General features: G+C 40.8%; 1 protein-coding gene across 10 annotated transcripts in view; it reads right to left on the bottom strand.

Annotated features, from left to right (window-relative positions):
- The window catches only part of ANK3 (ankyrin 3, node of Ranvier (ankyrin G)), a 465,310-nt gene that overhangs the window by 138,881 nt on the left and 308,820 nt on the right, over positions 1-17,609 (bottom strand). For all 10 annotated transcript variants that reach the window (XM_014538720.1, XM_014538719.1, XM_014538725.1 and 7 more), the window contains 4 exons: positions 10,899-10,997; positions 4,823-5,020; positions 2,916-3,014; positions 575-673 (listed from right to left, as the gene is read on the bottom strand). In XM_014538720.1, coding sequence (XP_014394206.1) covers positions 575-673; positions 2,916-3,014; positions 4,823-5,020; positions 10,899-10,997 — 495 coding nt within the window. The remainder of the gene's footprint in view (positions 1-574; positions 674-2,915; positions 3,015-4,822; positions 5,021-10,898; positions 10,998-17,609) is intronic.

Consider the following 17,609-nt stretch of genomic DNA (forward strand, 5'->3'; position numbering starts at 1 on the left):
CATTTCATTAAGGAAACTTTAATTCGGATTATTCATTTATGTAACAACAAAAAATGAAAACAGTATAGAAGATATGGATAGATAGAAACAAAGTAATAATAAAATATATTCTCTCCCATAAGTGATATATAACAAAGACATATTTCACTCAAAACTTGCTAATGTGTTTACTGGAAAGATCTTTAGGATGTAGTTACCATATAACCCAGTATATGGTAAAACCTCCCCATGGTGTTAGGGCCAGGAAAGCCTGTATTTCACTGAGAAGCTGGTCTGTTTCGGTGCTGATTCTGGTTGCTAGTAGAGACCCTTGTTGGTGGCACACCCTCAGGGTGGGTGTACAGGAAACTTCTGGTTTGCTGTTTCTGAGCCAGAATGTTGCTGGTTTTATTTTTACTCCTTTGGCACTCATGGGTCCAACTAGCATTGTTATGCTTGTGGTCTGGTGTGTTAATACTACTGTGATGTCAATTAATTTACTTATAACAACAACAACAAAAAAGTAGGTAAGAGCAACCTTTGCCAGTTTAATAAGTACTCACAACTGGCCGTTCTCTGTGAAAAGGATACTTACCACGTTGGTGGTATTTGGGGAGGCTCCATGATGCATTAGCTGTGATACGATATTTACATGCCCCATGAAGGCAGCAACATGGATTGGGGTAAGGCCCGACTGGGGGAAGAAGAGGGAAATGTTGGTTTGTAGTCTTATCATAAAAAGGGTTTCTCTGCCTGCCTGCCCAACCGCCGCCTACCATCCACCCATCCACCCATCCACCCACTGAGCCAAACTGGCTAGGCTAGACCTTCATTTTTAAGTTTGCTTCAAAGCCTACATACAACACAACTCATAACACTTCTGCTTTTTACATGAAATGATTACATTTTTAATTTTTCAGAATATAATTCCACTTACAACATGAACATCCTAATTTGGTAAAAATACTTAAAATGGCTAGAAAAAGCTCTTTTTTTTTAAGGAGAGAGAAGGAGATAGCAAATGTCCATAGAAATTTGAATAACGTAAAAAAAAAGGTAAAAGAAATTCTCTAGAGTAAAAGTTAGGTAAAAGAAAGAAGGGGAAGAATTCTGGTTGCACCCATTTCAACTAATGGGAACTGAGGAAAAATGGGAAAAGACTTGTTATAACATGGAGCCCTTTTTCCGTCAGCAGGGGGAGTAGTCAAAATGTGTGCAGGGTGAAGCCCTCATGCGCGTCTGGGCTGGTGTACAGAGCTCATGGGGAGCACGGGGCTGGCACTGGGACCGTCTCCTCACCAGCTGACATCTCTGGGCATTTATTCAAACGTCAGTCAAAACTCCACTTCCACTCCAGAGTACATTCTAATCTTTAAAAGGGGTTTCCATGCACTGAGAATAAACTTACTACTTTATAATTGAAAAACAGGGTGTCTACCATGAAGCCATAAGACTGATAAAAGTATAAATCAGTATTAATATTTTCGACCATGTGATTTTTAAAATATTTTGAGTGTTACAAATCCAGACAGGATGTGTTAGTAAACAGTTGACTCTTATTTCAAATCCTCTCTGGCCTTCAAGGACTCCCATGCACTCCGCATTACACGTGAAAGATTATGGAGCCTAACACAAAGCCATTCTGCTAAAATGAGCAAATCGACATTAACAGTCTCAGTTATTTGATTTTTAACTATATGAATATCATACATTGAGGTGATATAATTAAGACAAATACTATAATGGCCACTAGACTAGATCAGAGAATGAGGTAATGTGAGAATCACTGGACTAGATCTCAGCTTTTATGTTGGCCTCAAATCTCATCGTCTTTATGATGCAATCAACAAGCCTTTCTGAATGATCTCCTATGAGCCAGGCCTTGTGGGCATAGAAACACCAGCAAGACTCACGCCTGTCCAGAAGGAGCCTGCAGGTTCTAGGGGGCAGGGGGCTGGCTGGGTCATAAGTAAAGCAGCTGAGTCAGTGCTTTGGTGGAAGTACACACAGCAGTAGTGTGGGCCTGGGGAGAGGTCCTGGACCAGGTCAGGGGGTGAGGGGAGGTTTCCTGGAGAAGGTGGCCCAGATCTGGTCCTGGAGGATGTGCAGGATTAGCCTGGGGAAGCGGGTGTGTGACACACAAAGGGAGCAGAGAGGTATGAATGAAAGGGTGTCCAGTCTAGGGCAGTGTTGATGACTAGAATCCACAGAGACCTCGTGCTAGGATGGGGTGGGGGATGGGAGGAGTCTGGAGAGTAGATGCCAGGCCGGCTTGGCTGTGTTGAAGGCTTAGCCCTTATCCTGATGGGCCTTTTTTTCTGAGTTCTGTGTTGGTTTGTACAAAAGAAATCTAGAGCTAGTCCTTCACTCTGTTGCATTAACTCTGTGAGGTTTTATAGAGAGTAATCCACACTTTTCAAACACACAGAGGCTGTATTATGCAGGGTTTCTCAGCTCATTGGCACATTGGCATTTTGAGCCAGATAATTCCTTGCGGTGGGAGTCTGGCCTGTACATTGTCAACTGTTTAGTAGCATCTCTGGCCTCCGTCCACTAGATGCCAGTAGCACCATCCAGTTGTGACACTAAAAACAACCTGCAGACATTGCAAATGTCCCTTGGGGGCAAAAGCGCCCCCCTCTGAGAAGCACTGCACTATAGGCTTTCATATAAATGATGCTTTCAGGGACGGAGTCCCTCCCCCGGAGCGCGAAGCCTGTTTGGGGTTGTGCTTCTAGTCACGATGATGAACCTGCACTGACCCACCCACGCTCATGTCTGCTCTCCTCGGGACTCGCAGCCCCTTGGGTGAAAGGCTCAGAGAGTAGACTGTGGCAATCACACGGAGCAAAACTCGCTGGTCATCGGGGCTGACACTGGGACTCGGGCTGCTCTCCTTTCAGTACCGGGGGACCCAGCAGTCCTAGTCCTCTCACCTCGGTTACAGCTTGGATGGATGCACCGTGTTTCAGAAGGAGTTCCATGACTTTAATCCGATTCTTCTTGCAGGCGATGTGAAGAGGGGTAAAGCCATTCTGCAAGGGACAACGACACATATCCACTTGACTACATCCCATTGAAATCCCATTCCACTGAGTGTGGTACAACATTTTTGCTACCGTGTGTTTCTGGAAAGATTTGGAAAAGAGCAGTAACGACATGGCGCTAGGCAGAATGCAGATCCTTTTCTGGAAGCACAGTAGCCTAGCTGGTCCTAGGAACCCTAGGTGCTCTGGTAATGGTGAAATTTTTTTGGTCACCATCCCTGGGAGCTAAGGCAGAATGGTCACTCTATTCCTTTAGATGACTTCATTTTGGAATTCACTCTTCCAAATAATATGTCCCTCCTCTTCCTCATTTCAAACACAGACTAAAAACAGCTGGCCCTGACACTTGTCCTCAAAGCCCAAAGGTCACCAATGCCTATTCTGACTTCTCTGCTACATGGTAAGGCAACTACAAGACCAGTTCTTGAAGGTGTTCATTCCTTCCAGCTTTAAGATCCAAGTAGGTGCTTAGTTCAAGGAAGCAGAAAGTTCCACAACCCAACATTATTTGGATTGTTTGGTTTAATATTTAATCTGATAAAAGGACCTGCTTATTTAAAACAAATCGCCTACCAAATCCTACTGCCTCATCCTTGAGACCATGAGCGTCTTTTAGTTGCCACAGAGAACTATGTAACATTCTGGGGTCCACTCTAAAAGCTTAGGTCAAAGTCACAGCAGGTGCTTCCCTTTACCTGGCCAGAGTCCATGCCAGGATGACTGGCTACAGCCTTTACGTGTTGCGAAATCTTTCGAGTCATAGGAAAATGACAGTGAGAGCCCACACCCTGTTTGAAGGCTTTTTTTTTCTTGTATGGAAAATGAGTCATGACTGCTAATTTATTTTCCTCCCTTCCCAGAATTTAAAGATATGTTTGATACAGGGGGCAGGTCAACAGCTCTCGACATGCTGCTCTGAGAAAAGCACTTAGAACGACTATGGTCATGCAGCTGCCTGGGGTCTGGAGAGCTCCCCTCTCCTCATTCTTTGCTGCCCACCCCGGATTTCAGAGCCAGACAGCAGATCCATTCAGCCAGGGTGACCACAGCCGGAAAGGAGCAGGGACCCTCCCTAACAGGGCTGACTGGGTGGCAGCCTTCAGCTCAAAATTATGAATTCACTCACAGGCTCTCCCTAGCATTTGGTGAGTTAGTTTTTCCTAAACGTGGGTGCTTCTTCTGAACTAAATTTAAACAGCTGACTAAATTGGGACCATTTATTTTCCTAAGACAACAAACACCATCCTGCTGAGAAAACCAAATTACCATACAGAGCTAAGGGTTAAAATAGCAAATCATTTTAGGAGTTAAGACTACAGACTAGACCAACATTGAGATTTGTGTAGATGACAGGCCATATTTCATTAACTTACATGGTTAACATAGCATTTTAGCTCATACATTCCTAGACTTCTCATATTTAAGATAATGTGTTTTTTTTTTATCATTTTGCCTCAGAAAACACTTTTAATTCATTGGATTATAACGTTTCCTATAGTAAGATAAGGTTGACCTCCTCAGGAATTTTATACTTGCATGGTCTTTGGGTTTCATTTGCATAAGAGAATCACTGGTGTGACCCTAAAGGGTGTTAACGACCAAATCCCACAAGCCTGTTGGTGTCAGAACTAGAAGGTTTTGTAGATTTCCCAGAAGGAGATTTGAAAAAGTTGAGGAGACGTGCACTTGGTTTGATTAGACCTTCCATTTTTACCTCCTCAAAAGCAATCCCTTAGCATACAGAGGTAGCATGTCCTCGGCAGGACAACATCTGGACCTTTGGCAGAGCCACTCACCAGGGCTTTGGCATTGGGGTTAGCTTTCTTGTCCAAGAGAACCTTGGCGACTTTGTAATGGCCACAGTGGGCGGCCACGTGCAGGGCAGTCAGGTAGTCGTTGGTGACGTCGTCCACAGGCACGTTATGCTGGAGGAGAAGCTGGACACAGTTCAAGTGGTCCCCTTGGGTGGCCATGTGCAGTGGGGACAGTCCATTCTGGAACACACAAGAGAATCAGAGTTTATCATGTTGCCTTTTAATAAAAAATGTGCCAGACACAAAATACAGCACAGATATGAACAGATTAAAAACTCTAGTTTTTCATACAGAAATACCTTCTATTGTTTAAAAGGTTTTGACAACGGTTTTGAACTTTTAAAACTAGTCCTCTGAATTCTTATATCAATAGAAATCAACACATTTTCAAAGATAATTTCTTTTTTCTGATTGAAAAAGTGTGAGTTGCACTAAAATCCATTATTTATTGCATTCCCAGTGAATTGGAATTCTTAATTTTTCAGACTGAAAAAGATAAAACAAAAGCAGGAACAGGCTGGTGTCTAGTAAGCTTTCATTTTGTCCTTACGAGTTGCTAATATTTGGTATTGAATACTGTATTGATTCAGTGATTAAAAAAGGCCTGCTTACAAGAACACATTTCATCTCACGTCAATGTAGAAAGGAACACTTTTTTTTCATTTCCCATTAATCTGGCGCCCCCACGTGTCTATAATGAGGAAAGGCAAGGCAGTGACTAAGCCATTAACTGAAGCTTGCCTCAGTTAGTTTAAATCAATGGGGTTCAATGACACAGTTAATTATGTGCAATAGGAACAAGTCAGAAATTCAGGTGAAGAGCTGAGAGAAGACATGAATGGGTTCACAGGTAAATAAAACCTTAAAAGATTAGAGTGGCACTTAGTATTCAGTAAGTTTCCTAATGAAGACAAAAACAAGGTATTATGTCATTCTGGAACTAACATAATATTGTACATCAGCTGTAAGTTAAAAATAAAACAACTAAAAGGTTGTCAGTCTTTTCAAGCATGCTTCCTTTAAATGTGTAGGCAAATTGGAGGAGCCTGAGAAATACCTAGAGAATCCAATTATCAAGAAAGGTCCTGTTAATTACTGTAACATAATTTAACATATTTTAGGGGGGGCAAAGTGACAGCAAATTCAGTTTCCAAAAAAGTGGTCATTGTAAACTTTGAAAATAATGGCATGGTAAGTATGCACTGATGAACCAAGTATTACTGAATCCTCTAGGACAGTGGTCGGCAAACTGTGGCTCGCAAGCCACATGCGGCTCTTTGGCCCCTTGAGTGTGGCTCTTCCACAAAATACCAACTTATGCGCATGGGCCATGAAGTTTCAATTGCACTGTACATGTGCGCCCGCACGTGGTATTTTGTGGTATTTTGTGGAAGAGCCACACTCAAGGGGCCAAAGAGCCGCATGTGGCTCACCAGCCGCAGTTTGCTGACCACTGCTCTAGGACAAGTTATTTCCCCTAATTTATCCACGAATAACATAAAACGGAAGTTCAAGGTAAGAAAAAAATGCAAGTCTTCCTCTGGCCACTCTCCTGGCATCATTCACTCACTGACATATATTTCAACTTCCTTGAAAGCAAGAGGTCCATGGGTTATAATTGCCCCATACTGGCCAGCAGAGAGCCTTGCTTATCTAGAAAGAGCTCAATAAATATTTATGTAAATTTAAAGGCTTCATACAATGTCAGTCAGGCAGGATACTTCTATCTAAAAAATTCCCTGCAAACATTTTGAACCAAAGTAGAAACTAAGGTGCAAAAAAGGATGGGAACATTCTCATTTGCGATACTGCCATCCCCAACCGAGCATATGCACTCTTTTATTTCCTGTCAAAACATTCCTTTGCTTTATGTGTTGATACAGTCTTTGAGGAACACATGCAGTAAACAAAATAACAAAATCTGAGAGAACAAGTGACTTAGGGAGAGTAGAAAAGGAAAGCAGCGTCAGTAAACGAGGGCAATTCTCTAAGGATACACAAGCTAATGACACATGAGTGGGTAGCATAGGTCACTGGGGAAAGACAAGAAGAAAGTAAAGGTCATTTGCCTTGTGGAGAGGGGTCTTATTACACATGGCACCTTCGTCAAGCTGAAAATACGGATCCACTGTGATGGGTTTTCTTAGCTCAGAAAGATGAGTCTTGAAGAATTAGACAGACGGTCTTACAGTTAGGAATGCACTTATTCACTTCATAGTCATTCAACAAATATTTACCATATATGTTAGGCACCTGTTTATGTGCTTGGGGTACTATACTTAATTAATCAAAGTTCTTGCTTTCATTTTAATGGAGAGAGAGAGAGAGAGAGAGAGAGAGAGAGAGAGAGAGAGAGAGAGAGAATGAGAACAAATAAACCAATGATGAAGAAGAAGGGTGCTGAAAAGAAATTTGAGTTGAAAAACATGTGGAGACTGCAGTGATCTGGGACAGGCTGAGGGAATTCAGTCTAAGAGAACAGGAAATGAGAACAAACTTGGTGTATTTTAGGAAGTGAAATGAGGCTAAGGCTAGTTGTCTGGAAGATGGTAGGGAGCTCAGCGAGAGGAGATGAGGCAGAAAGGTGGTCAAGTTCTAGTAAGAGTTTATTTTCAGGAAATGGGAAGCTTGCAGGTAAATGTGATATATTAGACATATGTGTTTATCCATCTTTTCCCAAATGCTCACTAAAAAGCATTAAAGGAATTTGAAAAGCAAAATCCAGAAGGGAATGTACATGTGTGTGCGCGCACACCCACATAGCCAAATACACACATAGGAAAGGAAACAAAAATAGATGGGCACTGTCTATACATTTTGGAATATGAAAAGAGGATATACGTGTGTTAACTTACCCAGCAGAAAAAAGAAGGCTGAAACCTAAGTGTCCATGGAGGGGTATAATCAGTGGTGTGCTGATAAAGGTTTAACAGCAGCTCTTTGAAAAAGAAGGCCCTGATTCGTAGTATCTGCCAATCCCATGATGTCAAGACCTCAGCGACCAATTTCAAGCGATCAACATAAAATTACTGGAGGTGGAGCTGGGATGAGATGTGCATACACAATAGGCTCAATGACCTGGCTCCAGCATGCCACTGAGTGTAATAAAGACAATGGATTTGCCTCTCTGATGCCCCAAAGGCAGGGGATGTGGATACACAGTACTCTTGAAAGATAAAGATGAGGCTTAATGCCGAGAAAGTAGGATTGGTTCCCCTGTGTACAGAGCTGTCAGGTCTCCAGGCCCTTCCAACCCAGCAAAGCCAGATGCCTGCCCCCATGCAGGAAGCCAGAGGTTTAGTCTCTGGAGAAAGTAAGCCAGAAAGACTCTGGATGCAGAGGCCCAGGCAGAGTAGAGAGCAGTGGTGAGGCTCTGGACTGAGACCAGGTGCTCACAGTACAGGTGTTGCCCGGTGTCTATAGTCAGACTGCCTGCTTCCAACTCTTGTTCTGCCACTAGCTGAGATGTCATGAGGAAGCTACTTTATTTCTTTGGGTCTCAGTTTTCTAATCTATAAAAAGGGTATAGCCCTGACCGGTTTGACTCAGTGGATAGAGCGTCAGCCTGCGGACTCAAGGGTCCCAGGTTCAATTCCGGTCAGGGGCATGTACCTTGGTTGCAGCACATCCCCAGTGGGGAGCGTGCAGGAGGCAGCTGATCGATGTTTCTCTCTCATCGATGTTTCTAGCTCTCTATCCTTCTCACTTCCTCTCTGTGAAAAATCAATAAAATATATTTTTAAAAAAGGGGTATAATAGTAATATTAGGATCTTATAGAGCTATTGGGAGGAGATATTATATAAAGTGCTTAGAAACTGGTATGCAGTACTCACTATGAGTTATCATTGTTATGATTAAAGTATGCATACAGGACAGGGACACTGACAGCCCCTTTTCCTTTTCCTTACTGTAAACCAGTGATTTTCAACTGGTGTGCAGCATGAATTTTTAAAACATGCAATACCTGACTATTTAGCCAGGGGCACTGACCTCTTCCCCCATATATTGTCAAAGACATGAGAATAGTCAACACAACAATAGCCATCCAGTGTGAATGGATCAAAATGATACCCATTTTTCTTTTTGTCCGATAGGCAAACAATATATTTTGGGCGTGCCACAGAATTTTAGTAATTAGTGTATGTGTGCCATGAGATGAAAAAACTTGAAAATCGCTGCTGTAAATTACTCACACAGTGTACATATCAAAGGTTGGAGAATTCAGTCTCTCAAAAAATGGAACTTCCCAGAGAAAAGAACACCTTATCCTGACCTTAGAGGACCCTCCAACCTGCCACCACCTAACGCACCTGAGGGGGAAACCCCCAACATGAAAGAGTGAGCCAAAGCCATAGAGAGAAAATAAGACATCTGAGGAATTATGGACAGATGAGAGGGAGCAGAATTACATTAAAGAGAAGGTACCTTAAATGTTCTCAGAAGTCTCAAAAAATGGAACTTCCCAGGGAAAAAACACCTTATCCTGGCCTTAGAGGACTGCTCCAACCTGCCACCACCTAACGCACCTGAGTGGGAAACCCCCAACATGAAAGAGTGAGCCAAAGCCAACAGAGAGAAAATAAGACATCTGAGGAATTATGGACAGATGAGAGGGAGCAGAATTACATTAAAGAGAAGGTACCTTAAATGTTCTCAGAAATGTAACATAAAATATTGTCTCCATAAAATAAGCACTGGATGCTTTAAGAAAAGAAGCTATCCGAGGATAAAAAATTGTTCTTGAATATTAAAAGCATAGACGAAAAAACCAAGGAGATTTCTCCGGAAAAACAAAACAAAACCAAAAAACCCCCAAAACCCAAATAGATAATGAAATGAACAATAGGAGAAAAAAGATAATACAATGATTTTATTTGATAAAATAAAATTTAATTTTAAAGGGAAAAACGGGAATTAATCAGGTTTTTAGGCACAAGGTTGACATGACTTGGTTGGACAGTTCATATGGCCACTCTGACTGCAAAATGGAAACTGGATTGTAGAGAAGCAAGGAGGGAAATGGGGAACCAGCAATGAAGCTATTACAATGGTTCAGCGAGAGATGCTGTGACTCAGAAGACAGCAGTGGGTGTAAAGATAGATAGATATGGACCATATAAAAGGAAAAGGACCAGGTAGGTAGTTTAGGTGAAAGCACCCAAGAGACCCAGATGTCAGCACTACAATAAGAAATTATGACTGTTTACTTCTGTAGGACAAAACCTCTAGAGCTTGCCAATCTAAACTCTGCATTTCAAATGAGTGATGGAATTGTTGAGATCACCTCCACCCTGTCTATCTTCACTAGAGTAAGTATCTTCACACTGATTAGGGTGCAAACAGGAGTTACATGTAATTTTTTTGTTTTGGTAATGTGGGGAGATTAAGGCTCTTTATAAAGCTCCATAGAGCTTCCAAAATCATTGATTAATAAAAATCCTGCTGACTATGAGGTAGTTCCAAAATTTATTTACAAATATTCCCTTTTTTCAAATACGGTCAAATGGTTTTACCATTAAAAAATCTAGAAGACACTTAGTAAAACATTTTGTTTCCAGGCAATCCACGTGTGTTCTTTTCAGACATGTGAACTTTCCCTGTGGCACCAAGCCAGATGCCATCTTTCCAAAGTTTTCATTCTTTCTCAGTCAAATGACATCCCTGGCCTCGTTACTAGTCTGTGAACATTCACGAAATAAACCAAGAGGCTGATGAAAGAGAGCTGGTACCTAGACTTTAGAGAATCTAGACCTTATAGTCTTTCCTTCCCCAACAAGCGATCACAGAGTAGAGTCAAGCACTAAGTGCTCCTGATAAAAAGAAAACAAAAACAACACGCGCAGAAATGGCTTTGTGGTAGAACATCTTCTTACCAAAGGCTTCATAAGCCCAAACTGATTTTGAGGTTCTCCAGAGATTTGGTGAACACAGCCACTCTAATTGCTTAAATGGAAACGATGGCATTGTCTGCATAACTCAAAAGGCTGGGTGGAGTAACCAGGAAAGGGATTCAAAGCTAAGCACAGTCGAATGGCCCGAAACCTAGGAAGAAATTACCTTGGTTTTTGAAAGAATGGGGGCAGCTCGATCGAGCAGCATTTCCACCACCTGCTCATGGCCGCTCCTGGCTCCACAGTGCAGCGGCGTCAGACCGTCCTAGTGAACAAAAGGCAGCGTCTCCAGTTAGATTCAATGGGGATTGTACAAATGCAGACTGTTCCTTCCAGAACCAGTGCAACATCCAACATGCTGTGGACCAGTGGGTTTCCAACCTTTACTCACACACCTGACACAATCATTTCCTATTTTACAAGAGCTAAGCTTTCTCCTAGGTTTAAGTGGTCACAAAGTGTAATTTCTCACATATTAGGATACTAGCTTTTAAAATATAACTGCCCCACTATTCTTGACTATCCAATGGAATCTAAATAGTACATGTAAATTGATATCCACCACTTAAAAATACACAAATAAACTTTGAAAATAGAAATTTGTAATAGGAATTTTACATTGGTAATTTTTCCACTTACATTTTTATTTCTATACCACTTCCCCCACATAATTTTATCTTAATGTAATACAATTTTATGCTTGAGTGTTTTTTATTGATCACCATATCATATTTCCCTGCCACAAAAATATAAATTTAAATTTTAAAAAGGTTTATAGACCTCCTGAGAACATAAGCTTTAATTATCCAAAATAAATCTCCTGGTTGAAATGATCATTATAATTATTCAAACACAATTGATCAAAACATCAAAAACACATTACAGATTTTATGATTATTAAACGAGGGTAACAGTTTCTTAAAATGTCCTCTCTTAATGAGACATTTTTTCAGAACTAATTCACAATCTGTCAGTGCATATTACTTATTGCTAAAATAGTTTAGCATCAATACTATCCCAGTTTTTGCTTTTATAAATGTTAGTGCTGAGAAATCTTGTCTGCATAAATAAATGAACTTTTGTTAGAACATTGCCACAAATTCTCTGAACTCCTTCTGAATCACATGCCAAAATCACTTAATAATCTTTCACCAAATATTTTTTAATGATACATCATTAGACAACTCCATTAGGTCCTTCATTTTTGTTTGTAGCGATAGGATTTATAATCATCCAATATGCAGAAGAATATGTTATCCAATCATTATAGTCGTGTAGTTCTTAACAGGACACCAATACTTTGAACTCTTTCCTTTGTCCCCCTCACATTCCCTTCTTCACCCTTAAAGGTGTTAGCACTCTGTGTGAGAGTTAGAAAGTTAGAACTTTCTATCATATGAGGAGGGAAATATTGTATTAAAGATTAGGTGTGAAAGGATAATTAGTAGGGAGTTAAAGGAAGTGGAAAGTCATTCACTTAAAACTATCTAAGTGGCCCTAAACCCTATGGAGAATTTTTCACAGCCCAGCTTATATATTCCCCAACTTGAAGATTCCTGTGGTTGACGACACCTACTACAAGGGAAGTCGCATTTTCTAAAATACATCAAAATGAGATTCACTGCCTTCAAACCACTTTCGAGATTGTGCGAGCAGTTCTTGAAAGTAAGCCTAATTATCCTAATGTATAATCAATCCTTTTTCTAAACTACTAGCTAAATCTCAGTAGAATTAAAATTCCTTAGATCCTGAAATGTGAATCACAAACAGCACACGGCCTGATATGAACATTCTTTGAGCATGTTTAAATACTCTGCCTTTATGTTGAGTTAAAACAATTGCTCTTGTACGCCAAAGTAAAGCAATATAACCATCTTTCAAATGGAAACAGCATTTTCCTAATAAAATAAAATTTGAGAACAAATAAAAACACCAAGAAGTCCAGATGTCTCCCCAGTAATGTAAACCTGAATATATTTGAAGGAGAAATAACAATAATCATATGTAACTTCCAACACACAAAATATTTCACATTCTCTCAATGTGATTATCTTTTATGAACTGAAAGTTCAAATTTGTTTCTTTCATTTTTCTCATAAGTAGACCCTATGATGTGACAGAGTATGTGCAGACATTTTCAAATTATGATCACACAGAAAAAATAACAATTTTAGTCCAACTCATTTATCATTGAAAACAATCTTCCCCAAAGCAAAATACTCCATTTTGGCACTCAAAGTATTTGGCAATCTCAGAGCAAAATCTATCCCAACTCCTTAGTCCTTTGACATATACTGTTCCTTACAGACACATTTTGACTGATTTCACCTTTTAAAAACATTTTAATTATGGAAAATTTCAAACATATTTCAGAGTACAGTAGACCAAACAATGTAATGAGCTTTTAGGTGTCTGGCTCTCTGTGTCAACAATCGCTGCCTAATGATCAATTCTGATTTATATCCTGATCTCTTCTTCTTTCTTGTATTACTTTTGAAGCAAACACAAGTCATGGAATCATTTCATCCTCACAATCACCCCTGTATGGAAGGCATAATTTTCATTTTATAAATGAACACTCTAGTTTTCAAAGAGGTTAAATTATTCACCCAAGCCCTAGATGGTTTGGCCCAGTGGACAGAACATCGGCCTTTGGACCAAAGGGTCCCGAGTTCAATTCTGGTCAAGGGCACGTACCCTGGTTGCAGGCTCCTCCTCAAGGCTGAAGCCTGGTCAGGGCTCGTGCAGGAGGCAACCAATCGATGTGTCTCTCTCACTTTGATGTTTCTCTCTGTCTTTCCCTCTCTCTTCCACTCTCCCTACAAATCAATCAAAAAAATATCCTGAGGTGAGGATTAACAACAACAAAAAAATATCCATCCAAGGTCACACAATTCAGAACTAGGCCACTGGTGACTGAGGGACAGTCCAAGGATGTCTTGGGAAGAGTTATTAAGACAAAGATGCTCCCTCTACTCAAATGTGTAGCTGCTCTTAGCTTTCCTTTACCTGCATTCTGAAGCTGCTGCCTTTGATCTTTGGTGTTTACTTATTAAAAACTTACAGCATCTAGAGACTCAGGAAAAGTGACCTTTTTCATCGGTACAGGAGCTGTGAAGTGCTATGGTCTTAGCCGTTGTTACTTTTATCACCTTGTTCCAATGATAAATTGGCTAGCTCTCCAAGAGAAGTTCCTAGCTGAACTGCAAAGAGCTACCTGAAGCACAGCTCTTTCAACTGCAGCTTTAACTGCAGTATTTTTAACAACGATCACAAGTGACTGACGCCTCTGGATCTTGTGCAAATGCCCTCTGGCACTTTTCAAAGGTGCATGGCTCTTCAAATGGCCAGAGCCCGGGCAGGAAAGAGGCCTCATCAGGAAGCTGTACGAGATGTCACGACTGCCTGACTCATAGGCAGTGCAGGCCTGGCTGTAGGACCTTCACGGGTCAGTGGAAAACTGGTATCTAGAGTTCATGTAAGATCTTTAATTAGCATCACTGTTTTCAGAGTCACGAAGATGGAGACAAGACCAGCTGATCCACAGTGAGACTGAACAGTACCTGCCATTTAGTGATTCACACTTAATTCAGTTAAAAAAAAAAGAGGAAAATTAGCAGGCACTGACTTTACTTAATACCTATTTTGGGGCATAATGAATATTTGAATTTAGAATTAATTTTTCACTTTGAAATAGGTGTGGCTTGTCATTCACTTTCCTGACGCACTGTTCTGATTATGATTCTGTGTGTTCTAAAGCTCTTCAGTAACTATCACTCAGTGCCTCAGCCAAGTCTACATCCCTCAGCTTAGCAATCAGTCTTCTTTTAATACATTTTAATTGATTTTTTACAGAGAAGAAGGGAGAGGGATAGAGAGTTAGAAACATCGATGAGAGATAAACATTGATCAGCTGCCTCCTGCACACTCCCTACTGGGTATGTGCCCGCAACCAAGGTACATGCCCTTGACCAGGAATCGAACCTGGGACCATTGAGTTGGCAGGCCGACGCTCTATCCATTGAGCCAAACCGGTCAGGGCAGCAATCAGTCTTCTTAACATCAGCCACTGCTACACTTGGCCTCCCCGTTCCCTTCACATCGACCCTAATTAAACTCTTTTATGCAGTGCTTAGCAAAAGCTTACCATTTTCCTGTCTTTCTGCTTTGCCCACATGACTTCCCGTACCTGGAAGGTTTCTTTCTACTTTCTCCAAGATCCAAATCCCTACTGTGTTAAAGTACTGTTTCTTTCAATCCTTTCCCAAAATGAGACATGACCCTTCGACCTTCAGGACTTCTATCTTATTTTATCTGTCCCACTTTGGGGGAAACGGTAGCTTTTTACCTGGTATTTTAGTTATTTCTGGGCATGCTTCTGAGGACAAGGTGACTCATTTGAGGGAGATTTAAATCTCAGGAGAAGGTAACTCAGTATCATGTCCATAAAAGCTGCTTCACAAAAGTGACTTGAGTGAATGAATACATGGAGTGAGGGAGTAAGTGAATGTTTGGTCTAGTCTTTTAAAATCCTTTTCAGGTTAGTTGATTAAAAATTCCTTTTCTTGTTATCCTTTTTTTTTTAAAGACTAGACTCATTTGATACTTCAGAAACATGATTAAAATAACGTCTCTTATCTTCCAGAAAAATAAAATTCTCAATAAATAAGTGACTTGTAAATTGGGATTAGACTAAAGAATATGACTCAGTCTTTTTAGCTCTCAGAATGAAGAGAAAGCCTGGCCAGCGTGACTCAGTGGCTGAGTGTCACCTATGAACCAGGAGGTCACGGTTCAATTCCCTGTCAGGGCACATGCCTGGGTTGTGGGCTCGATCCCCAATGTGGGGCTTACAGGAGGCAGCAGGTCAATGATTCTCTCTTATCATTGCTGTTCCTATCTCCCTCTCCCTCTCCCTTCCTCTCTGAAATAAATAAAAATATATTTTTTAAAAATACATTCGATGGGATTAACACCAGATTAACCATGAGGGGTGGATGGGTGAGGGAATCAGTGAACTTTAAGATAGAGAAAAAGACTATCCAAAATGAAACAGAGAAAAAGACAAAAACCAAACAGAGCATCAGTGAACTACAGGAGAACATCAAAAAGCCTAATATATATTATACACAATATAACTGGAGTTCCAGAAGGAGACAACAAAGAGGTTATTTACTCTTTTATTGTGTTGTCAGTTACTGTAACCATACTATCTTACATAAAGTTTCTCTCCACTTTTAGCAGATACACATTTTAATTTCTGGAAATGTTTATTGAGCCCAGAGACATTGCATCCTGGGGGAAAAGAAAGCAAACAAGCCGAAACCGGTTTGGCTCAGTGGATAGAGCGTCGGCCTGCGGACTGAAGGGTCCCGGGTTCGATTCCGGTCAAGGGCATGTACGTTGGTTGCGGGCACATCCCCAGTGGGAGATGTGCAGGAGGCAGCTGGTCGATGTTTCTCTCTCATCGATGTTTCTAACTCTCTATCCCTCTCCCTTCCTCTCTGTAAAAAATCAACCCCTGGGCAGAATTCTGAGGCAAGGCAAACTGGCTGGGCCAGATCTCATATTTCATGTTGGTGACAGCAATCTTATTAGTGAGGGGGGAGCTGCACTCTCCTGGCTGGCCAAAATGCTCTCTTTTGTTAGCTTACGAGCAAAATGTTGCACATCCGAAGGCCAGAAAGACATTCTTTCATATCTGGTTTTGCTGAAAAGCATGGGGCAGGGCATTACGGCATCACACCTAGGAATACTGAAGCTGGAATATGTCCGTAACAGGTTGAATCTGCTCAAAGCCCAAACTGAAATGACTCAAATCTGTGACTTGGGAAATACTGTCAAAAAGAGACATTTATTTTGATTTGTAGCCTCTAGTTTCCTTTCTTTTCTTTCTTCTAAGCAAAAACTCACTCTGGAGAAGAGAAAGGAAATGGAGCAGAGAGAACTCTGTGGATATACACTTTTCTCTATTGTGGATGGAAAACAGGATGTGATATTTAATTGAAAACTAAAAACCAAGAAGAAACAGGTAGTGCTCCGGAGGAGAGAGTGATGATGACAACCAGACACATTAAAGAGCATCAGTTACAGCCTAATAGCTATTCTCACATCTGTGTCTTTCACTACAAGTTCTGACTGTATCCTCCCTTTCTGTGTGTTGGGCGGTTGGAGAGTTGGCCTAAGAGGAAGTGAAATGACGTTTTTGGAACCCCTCCTATTGTCACAGGTGCTCTGCTCTTAGGGTTCTACTGAATCTCTACAAGTCGTGAGAAATGGCATGTGAACTTCACTTATAGCTGAGAAAGCTGCTCCAGAGGACTAATGTATTCACCCGAGGTCACATGCAAGTAAATGCTTGACATTAGACGTTAACCTTAGGCTTGCCTCCGTCAGAGGGACTGGATTCCTTCTACTGCACCAAGCAATTTCCTTTTCACATCAAGAATTCACTTTGGCCGTTTATATATAAAAGAGAGAAATATCTTTCTAATTCCCTTCCTTTTTATCCTGCCATGCATTCTATATGTTTAATACTAAACTAAAATAAGGCAAAATCCTTCTGTTGTTCTTTCTGCTTGGAAAAATCACAGCTTTCTCTCTGAGCCTAAAAATGAGCCCTTATGCTATTTGTTGTGTCTTTTCCCATCCTCCATGTTTTTTGTCCCTCCTTTCTGGTCTTCTTTTGGTTTGAGCATTATTTATTATTCTAATGATTTAATGATCATATAGGCCACTGGCTATCTCCTACTTTGGATTTTTAACTAAATCTTTTTTTAGTGGTTGCCCTAGATTACAGTGTGTATCCTTAACTTATCAGTGGAGTCTAGATAATATATTATTCATTAGATTATATTATTACATAATAATATATATT

Source organism: Myotis brandtii, unplaced genomic scaffold (assembly GCF_000412655.1).
Source record: "Myotis brandtii unplaced genomic scaffold, ASM41265v1 scaffold196, whole genome shotgun sequence".
NCBI lineage: Eukaryota > Metazoa > Chordata > Mammalia > Chiroptera > Vespertilionidae > Myotis > Myotis brandtii.